Here is a 10445-nt window from a genome sequence, read left to right as displayed (position 1 = left end):
TTGACTTAAAGCTGTAACCTATTTAACCACCATTATAAAAGAGACATGTATCAAAACCAACGTAGAAACACCAAGGCACATTTTCAGAGGGCCACTTTGTATGGAAATAAGGCTGGAAGCTCTAAAGCTCTAACATACAGCCATGGTTAGCATGCTAACCTCAGCATGTAACACAAAAGAGCCATGTAACTTGGTACAGCCTCATCTCCTGTTATAACGATAAGTAAGTGTGCTTCCTTATGAAAATTACAGGCTGGAATTTTAAACTAGAGCTCATTTGCCAAATTGTGCTGGGAAAGGTTAAAGCAGAATGTGGAACCTTGGTTCATTAATCCACCTCCTGCTGGGCTCCCTCAACTTTACTGGTGTTAGGACAATTAGGTTTTTAAAAGACTTAAAAGCAGACATAAAATGGCAGTGTTTACCAAGCATGGACATAATCACACATGGCACACATTTTTCAACACCAATACAAAAACAAAAAGCTATTACAAATGCACACACACATTGCAAGGCATTGCATGATACAGGCTCCATTAGTGTGTGTGTTTGTCGAGGGTGAAGGTTAGTAAGGCAGACGCACAGTAAACCTTATTAAGGAGGAGAGTAATGTGGTTGCAGCTGAATTAGCAGCCAACAGCAGCAGAGCACCAGTGTGCTGAATGAAGCATGGGGATCTGATGGCTTTGATTTACAGCCGAGACCCTAAAACCAGACTGTCAAACGGAAGGCTGCTTTTGTTTCACTGGCTATGGTTGGCTGGTTAGCTGAGTTGGTGACAGGTGCTATTGATCATCGTATCCACCTTTCTATTTTTGACATTTACATCTACATTGTGACTATATGGTTGATGCCAAAACAACTTCATTAAAAGTAGCCTTCAGTGCACGGTCAGGTAGAGAGCAGGCTCATCTCACAGTTGTTGTAGGGGAATAGGCTGGTGTAACTAACTGGGAATGGGCAGCTCAGTACTTGAAACATATGTGTAATATAATAAGGAGTTTGACACTGATGAACTGCTCTTGGTTGGTTGTTCAATTCTGCAGAGACATCCAGGTGTTTGCAAGACAAAGACTTTAAATAAGGCCACTAGAGGGCAGTGGTGGGGAATGACAAATTACATTAGGTATGTGCAATTTCAAGGAACTGCTATTCTTTATTTCTTTATTAATTTTTAATTTTATTTATCCACAATTTCCTGAGGGAAACTACATTTATCTGACAGCTATGGTTACTGGAACGCATTACTACAGCTTTATATGTTAATTATTGTCTTTGTTGTCACTGATTAGATCATTTTCTTGACCAGAATGTTTAGAAAAATTATCAGTGGCATAATTAGGTCATCTTCCCACTGCACTCAGTAGCTCCATTTTCAAGTAGTTTTTGCATATTTTGTTGTTAACTTTGATGTCTGTTTTTGCCTGGTGAATGATTCTGGACATTCATGTGTGCAAGTGTATTGTGTGTTCTAATAGGGTTTTTTTCTGAGGAGGTTTGAGTGTGAGCAGCTGTGCATGTGTAAAAGAATAGAAAAGTAGAAAATAAAAGTTTCTAACAACCAACCGCTTTGTGGATCAATGGCAACCTCTATTAAATCACTTTCCCTGTGATCTAAGTGACTTGGTTCAAACGTTGTATAGGGCACATTGGATTAAAAGGTTCCCAGCATTTCTAATTAATAGATATCAGAAGTACATATGCCTGTATCATGTAGTAGTCATTGAATATATGAAGTTTCTTTCTCTTTCTCCTTTGTGTTCACGTGTGTTATGTTTAATTCTATCATAATGTTGATAAGCATTGCAACAATGCAAAATAAAAACGTGAGTGCTCCTGAACATGCCAGAGGTCAATAACTGTTGATGAATAGTGAACATTTATGGCTTGTACTATATTTTCTTGTTTTCATTTTATAGTCTCGGTTAATCTTCATCCAAACACTCCACATGAACTTGTCTCATTGGACTTTGATGTTTCATTCCGATAAATACTCATTTTACACCTTCCTGTAAAATAAATTTAACCCATTGATCTTCCGGATCCAATTGTCTCACTGAGTCTTTCAACATTGATGTAAATCTCTGGTGAAGAAGACCCACCTTTTACTAGAACTAGGGTCTTATGGTCAGCTTAGTGCTCAACTCTGCATTAAAGCACTCACCATTAAAAGCCTGAGCAACACAGGCTGATTCACCAAATATTTCAAAACCAATAATTACGTCAGCCATTCAAATACTTCATTCTAAGGACTAAAGAAGTCTGCTTATTGTACAGAAAATGTGTAGCTTGAAGCTGCACGTTATTCTTCAAATAATTTTTTTCTCAAAAGCTGTTTTTGTTCACAAATATTGAATAAAACATTGAATACTAGATTAACATTCATTCAATTAGATCCTTTAAGGGATGACAATGTAATTTTTGCCAAACAGCTGAAAATTTGAACCAAGTACAATTGACCAATGATATCGCACCAACAGTGTAAACACCCTCTCTGAAGCATATAAAAGAAAGCAGCCTTTCAACTCTTATCAGATCCTCGATAACACCCAACAGAGCAGATCACGTCCTCAGAAGGCTAAAGACAGAGACTCTGACACCAAACATGCTCTTGTTCCTCTGCTTGTTTGGTCTGGCTCTGGGGGCCATGTTGCCTTCGGATGGTCAGCAAGTGAAGCTACTGCGTGGATCCTGTCCCATGTTCTGGTACAGCTTCAACGGCCGCTGCTACAAGTACGTTTCCACACATTTGACCTGGGCTGATGCAGAACTGTACTGTGTGTCCCAGAGAGCCAACCTTGTGTCAATCCACAGTCTGGAGGAACAGAATTTCACCAAATCTCTGATACAAAACTTTGACCACAATGAGGGACACACCTGGATCGGATTAAGTGACACCCAGAAGGAAGGAGGATGGATGTGGTCTGATGGCTGTGCAGTGGACTTTGTCTTTTGGGCTGCAACACAACCAGATAACGCTAGGGGAATTGAAGATTGTGTTCACCACAACTGGGGTGAAGATCTGAAATGGAATGAAATTAATTGTGCTAACGCTTATCCCTCTATTTGTGCATCTCGCATAAACTGTTCTTAGCAACTGCTATGGCTATGATATGTCTGCTATAACCTGTTCACATGTTGCTCTGTTCACATGCATTAGGCCTTCACAATAAATATATAAATACTTTTACACGTGTACGGAAATGGTTTCATTAACCTTAATTTTCTATCGAATACCGACAGAAGTAAATAATTTTCCTTTTTAAAAAAAATATTATCTGAAGAAGAAAAAAAATCCCCCTTGACGGTACAGAAATGTTTAAATTCAGCAAAAAAGGTTTTTAAATTTTTAATAATGAAATAGGTCAAAACAACGTTGGTAACATTTTACAATAAGGGTACATGAATGAACTGTCATTAAATGTGCTCCTGAACATGCCAGAGGTCAATAACTGTTGATGAATAGTGAACATTTATGGCTTGTACTATATTTTCTTGTTTTCATTTTATAGTCTCGGTTAATCTTCATCCAAACACTCCACATGAACTTGTCTCATTGGACTTTGATCTTTCTTTCCGATAAATAATAATCTTCCACCTTCCTGTAAAATGAATTTAACCCATTGATCTTCCTGGTCCAATTGTCTCACTGAGTCTTTCAGCATTGATGTAAAGCTCTGGTGAAGATCAACCTTTACTATGGTCTTATGGTCAGCTTAGTGCTCAACTCTGCATTAAAAGGGTGGCTGTGGCGAAGCGGGTATGGGCGGTCGTCCACTGGATTGCAGCGTCTTTGGTTTGATCCCCCGTCTCCCCGCCACATGTCGAAGTGTCCCTGGGCAAGACACTGAACCCTAAAATGCTCCAAATAGTTAGCGGTAAAGCGACCTGGATTGGACTAGGTGTAGATGTGGTCTGATGACTGCGCAAGGGACTATGTATTTTGGGATGCAAGACAACAATGGAGGAAATTAAAGCTGTGTTCACTTTGAAACTTTGGTGGAGATCTGAAATGGCATGACATTAATTGTTTTACAACTTTTCCCTCTATTTTTGCATCTCACATAAACTGTCCTTAGCAACTTGGATGGTTACATGATATCTATGTCTGATTCAACCTGGTCACTGTTCATCTGTTGCTACATGCATTAGACCTCCACAATAGAGATATAAAGATACTTTTCATTTTGTGTGTAAAGAAATAATTTCACAAGTAAAATCATTTCCCAAAACTTCTGAATACTCTCAAAGTGTTTGTTTTTTTCATCCTTAACCCATACAGAAATGTTTGAAATGAAGGGAAACCATTTATATTTAACTTTTAACAATGGGTTTTAAAAAAGATCATTTCTCAATTGCAACACTAGTCATGAATAAATAGAATGTATGATGATTACTATGATGTTAGGTCTTTCACCAAAGTCCATATGATTCAGATTTCCATTCAAACATATATTTTTAACGGTGGCTTTGAAGAGACCCTGGGGGGCAGAGGAGAGCTGAAGGACAGAGGAGAAGGAAGGACTGATAGCAAGGATGAGAGAAAAGCAACAAGGACTAATAGTGAATCCCATTCTCTCACCTCACCCTTGTCCTCCCTTATGATTACACATTGTTGCTAATTGTTGCTGTGTCCTTCTTTACAGTAAACCAGATATTTGTCTGTGGTGAGTGACATTACATGCAGTGCAGGGCAAAAAAAACAACCAAACTTTGATTGTAGGGATAATTCTTTTTTTAGTGTAGCTAGTAAATAGGACTTTATCTTAGAACAACTTGATCAACTTGACAGCTACACTGGATTGATCCATCCATACTAACAATCTCCCCCTTTATCTAGTACAGAGAGGGATGAAGGATATGTTGCTGGCACCTTTCATCTTTGTCTGAACTAGAGGTAGCTGCTGATAGAAATCTTATGGTAAAATGAATTAGCAGTGCATGAATGTGACTAACTACCATTAGTCAACCACCGTGACCATCTGCTACTCACCCTGCTGTTCTTCACCTTCACCTTGCCTATTGTGTGGCCAACATTGTTTCCCAGCAGCATCCAGCTGCAGCTGAGCTCCGGGCTCAGTTATTATGCGATTGCACACACTGACAGTTCCATTAAACCGTATTTATGGCAGCCACAAGTAATCGATATGCAGATATGCCAGGCTGTCCGCGTTCGCACAATTGTCTTTGGTCCAGCAGGGCAATACATCAAACTGCCATGCTCAGTGACAACAGAGACAATATACACCATCACTGGGTATCGTTTGTCCCCCATAGACCTCTCTCTCTCTCTTATCCTCCATGTTTACCCCACCATGCCTTCCTCCTCCTGTATTCTTTGCTGTCCTTCTCTGAGTCGGCAGTGAACGTTTTTTCTGTGAAAACATATCCATCAAACAAACAAGAAAAATAGAATGATATACTGTGTATCAATGTTCCTGTAAGGAGGGTTTGCCCTTTAAGAAGAGGCTGTGAATCAGTAGTTGGAACCCTTTTTACTCTCTCCGTTGTCAGTCCCTTTGGTGCATCAGACAGGGTTTGTACAAAAGACTCTCAGCTAAACAACATATCTGGGATGAGCAGGCATAAACCCATTCATATGGACAGCCTCACAAACCAGCAGTGTTCTGCCTTACAGAGCTGAATAGCATTAACAGTCAGTGGGACTTGAAGCAACCAGTTTAGACATGCATTACCTAAAACTACAGTCTGCAGTTTTTGCTCCATAAAGGGTTCCCATTGAGGCACACACACCATTATTCAACACAACATCTAGTACCAAAGAAAAACTAAATAGATGGGGGCAAGGGCGACAAAAGATTGCCGTTCTACATAATCTTGATTTCATTCCACATTCAACAACATTTTTGAAAGCTGTCCTCTGTCTACAATATAAATGCATGGCTACTGCACTGTGATTAAACAGTTTAGACAGCTCAAACGCTTGTAAGGGGGGAAGGTTTTGGTTAAGGTGTAAATAAACAAAAACACAAACAAAAAGCTACACTGATTGCTGATCTCTCAAGGGGCCCTCTTTGTGAAAGTCTGACTCTCTACATGCTCACAAGCCACCGCAACCTGCACATCCTTAATTCCTGCCGCACTTCATAATAGACTATAGTCTGCTTCGGCAATGCATTTTGTGCCCTGCACAGTTGTCCAATGTGAACACAATGTACCCTTTCTCCTAGGCCCACAGTTACCCAGCTTCACTTTCAAAGCTATGGGAGGAAAGCATCCTGTCCTTGTCTGTGTTCTAGCGACCACTTCTATTTGTTTGAGGCATCTGTATCTAATACATCCATGATCTGTATGGAGGGTATTTTTCCCCAAATCTCCCTGCAAAACACGTTTGTCATTTTTTTTCCCCAATTCTGTTTCCCCAATGTGTGGTTTGGTGAGGACGATTTGTCCGACCATATTGGAAATCAAGGGTTTTTATTGTTGTTCCAAACCGCTATCACTGGAGTGTGGCAGGGAGAAAATAGTGGATATCATGTGAAATTGAGTAAATATGGATATCATTTGCATATTGAAACTCACCAAGGACATTTTGGATTGCTTGTTTATAGTTGGCAAGCTGCTGCCTCAAGTTTAAGTGTTTAGAGTCTCTCTTGTTTTCTCTTGTTCACATTTGAGGATTTCCTTTAGTAAGTGTTAGATATGTCATAGGCACTTCAGTGTGGCATGAGCATGAGTACATTGTATCAGATTGTTTTAAGAAAGAGCCTGAAAGAAGGGCTCTTGATTTATCAGTCAAGCCCACCATCCCCGATTTTCGTTACTTTGGGGAAGTCGCTGAAAGACTTTGATTTAAAATAGGTTCAACCACGGTGTCTTAGTTAACTACAGGAAGAGGAGCCTCAGGGATATTTTGAGTTGAACCTGCAGTGCTCCATTGTGCTGAAAGAATCCAGTTAACATGGTTTGGGTATTAGATAAGGATTCTTTATGGAGACCGCCCTGATAAGTTATTCTTAGCATGTCCAACTGGGGACCACAGGTGGAGGACATGTATTTGTGGAAAAGGATGGCTGGCTACCTTGCTGATTAGTGTGCTGCAGCCATGTCCACGACCCATTATAGCAGAGAAAATAAATCTATCACTGGAAGCACGCTCTAATGAATTGCTTTCACCAACTCAATGAGAATATTAGAACTGAAAATGTTTCATTTCTGAGGTTTAAGTACAGTGGTTGGAAACAGTTCACCAAAAGGGAGGAAAACATTACTTATAAAAGTGCCACGTATTACTGCCAGTCCCTGACTATGCTAGATTGCTGGTGAATAATCTTGTAGAATGAACTCCATTTATCGTGATTAGAAAAGCTGCTTATATCTGCACTTGAGTTAGCATAGATAGATATTGATGTTAAATGGGTGCGTGTTATCGATCTTAAACCGATGTTTTCTGTCTTTGCTTAAGTGATGAAACTTTGCCTTTAGAGAAAGCAGCGACGGCTGAAGAGCGGACAGAGCAGCAGGTCACCTGATGAATGGCTTCACTTACAGCCAGCAGCATACTTCTTAGTCATGATCAATCATCACCCACATGCCCCCACTCCTCTATTCATTTCTTCACGCCTCCTTTGCTTTTTCTATTTCATACCTTTCTCACCCCCTCTTCTCCCATGCCCTTGTCCTTTTCTCTTGTCCTTTTTCCTTTGTCCTCTTCCCATGTTTATCTTCGTCGGTACAGAGGAAATCCAAATGTCACAAGTTTTTTAATTTGTTTATTCTGTTATGTTTTAGAGAGATATTGAACAACTGAAAATGAAAGTACTATATATAGTTCAACCCTTACCCAAACCAGCTAACCCTGATAACTGGTTGATATCCATATGAAACATAGGTCAAGACCAATCAGACCTTGCTTACTTAAAACGTTTTAAGTTCAATTGCACTAGTGTGTTCTGTGTTTTCTGGATATGGATATATCAAACCCAACTTTAGAGCTGAACTTAAAACCAGGAGTGTCCTCCTCACAATCAATGCAACTGTGTTCTATCCCAGTCGATCTCAAGGATGGTCACGCTCATATACCCTGGAATATTATGTACTCCCTAAAAATACTTAATAAGAGTAGAAGACCTCTTAAACAATCCTCGTACACACCAGAAGGTCGTTCAGTATGTCACGTTGTACTCTAGCATCTAGAAGCGTGACTTGCACATGCCCACGAGAAGAGATTTATCTGTGTTCTGTGATGTATTGTGTTTATTTAATGTACTGCTCAAACTATTTGAAAGCTATCCTGTAAAGTCTGTTCGGATAGGAAATACTTGAAAAAAAAGAGATCTCTATTCACATTAGTGTGGACATGACCAGCGAGACAACAGCCAGTGCATTAAAGCACCAGGGATGGGCAAGTCCAGATAAGCATCAAGTCAGAGCTGCCTCCCAGCATAGGAAATAGCATTAGCTTTGTTGTCACACACACACACACACACACACACACACACACACACACACACACACACACACACACACACACACACACACGCACACACACACACACACACACACAGTGACCTCTTACTCCCAAGGTTGCCATAGAGATACTGCTCCCTCTTTACACTCCCAAACAGCTGGTCATGTTAAAGCTATGGTGTGTGTGCAGACATGTGTGTATGTGCTTCCATCCGTCTTAATGGTTCATGTATATCTCATATGCATACAAGTACCAGATCTACTGCTTTATTAGATTGTACAGAGGCTCCACCTTCAGTGCCAGTACTCATTTGATGGTGTTTTAGTGCTGCCTTTCCTGGAAACCACCTGTCAATAAAAATGAGGGCGGGACTTTGGATTTGATCTTTATGTAGTTTTGGAAGATAATGCTTACCCTCCATTTCTTCTTCACATACACATACATGTAAAACATGTCACCCTGCAAAGGGAAGAATCTCACATGTTCCTTCATGGAAAGGCATTTCCTGTTTTTTTTTGCTTCTGTCTTCCGTATTGAACTTGACTACACCTGTAACGGATAGCTTGTCTGGCACAGCGATCGAACAATTGCAACATTTGAAATTGCCAATGTTTAGCTAATCTACTGGGGCCCTTATCATGATCAATGATGAAAATCACGCTCATTAATACTCATCACAAACTATTAGCCTGCTTCCCGACATGTTCCAACACTGTTAACCACCACACAAAACCATCACTTCTACTTCAACTTCTAATAACTTGTATGACTTGAGGTCAGACACAAAATATTCTTTCATTTGCTGGAGCACTATTATTTTTTAAACCAGTGCCTGCACACTCTAACCCTTGAATCTGGGATCCACTAATCCAAACAGAAGACAACTTCAGCCGACCTAACATGTAATACTGTAAGAGTTTGGACCAGGATGCAAAGAGAGAAGGTCATTGATGACTGACCGAGCCAGCAATTTGATGTCTGGTGTCTGATCTAGTGTTACACCTGCACAGTTCACTGCACGTCAGTCATCATCATCAGTTTAAAGATGATCCCTTTAAGTTTGGGTCCCACTGCAGCTTAAACTCATTGTATGTCTTCTTTAGCTGGCCAGTACAACCAGAGTACAGTGCAGTACCAGTGGAGTTACTGGGGTAGTACCATTTTGACATCAAAACCAGAAAACGTTTCCATTTTCCCTATATGTAGCTGTTTTAACATTTTCACCAGTGACTTATTATAAAGATAACAAGGCCTACTGTTTCTCACCGACCCAATGGTTGTCTGTTTTTGGATCTGTACAAGCAGCACTGTCTGCAGCTTTATCTCCATTGTGAACTATCATGAACAGAAGCTGCTGTTTCAGGCGAAGTTTTTGACGTCCTTCTTTTCCAACTCTTTTGCGTAATTAGCTTTAAAGCTTTGGGAGCATTTGCCAATTTGCCGTGGGTATGCTCATGAGCTAATGATCAGATGTGTTTGGCCCGTGAATGTGAAGCTATAGTGGCCAAACTGAAATAAGATGCAGTAACGTGTTAAGCATGCTATGCAGAACAGTTGACAGCTCAATTGGTTTGACTTAGACCTACAGTTTTTCTGTGAGTCAGGACTTACTGAAGTAAAACTGTCTTTGCCGTAGGCTACATATACTTGTCCTGCAGCAACACACAATGAACTTGGCTGGACAGCAGATAAAATTATGTGACAGCAATTCTGCTTTATCCTGTGGATGAGCATGTGTACAAGATGTTGCCTTTCGACATCTGAAATTGTTTTCCCATTATTTCATCTTTATAGTAAAATATTTTACATTTATATCCATTTCAAGAGTGGAACTACTGCCTTAATGAGGTAAAGATTATGTCATTAGTGTGTATGTTAATGAACCCAGTGAAGTCCACTGAACCCACATTGGTTTATTTATTAGCCAAAAGTTTCACAAAGCATCGGAAAGCTCGGGGGCCCAGGGATCCTAATTAAGGAAAGGGAGCACGTTTTAGCTCATCAGGTCATCTTC

At 40.1% G+C, this 10445-nt stretch overlaps 1 protein-coding gene across 1 annotated transcript; it reads left to right on the top strand.

Annotated features, from left to right (window-relative positions):
• Positions 1–2605: 2605 nt before the first annotated feature.
• Positions 2606–3094, top strand: LOC307254002 (ladderlectin-like; the record flags this gene model as incomplete). The annotated part of the gene is made up of 1 exon (XM_080032224.1): positions 2606–3094. One exon carries the CDS (start codon positions 2606–2608, stop codon positions 3092–3094), a length of 489 nt encoding a protein of 162 aa, XP_079888350.1.
• Between the last annotated feature and the right edge of the window lie 7351 nt (positions 3095–10445).

This window comes from Ammodytes marinus (assembly GCF_949987685.1).
Source record: "Ammodytes marinus genome assembly, chromosome: 8".
Classification (NCBI taxonomy): Eukaryota; Metazoa; Chordata; class Actinopteri; order Uranoscopiformes; family Ammodytidae; genus Ammodytes; species Ammodytes marinus.
The sequence above is the reverse complement of the archived record's forward strand: the minus strand, read 5'-3'. Positions and strand labels throughout refer to the sequence as shown.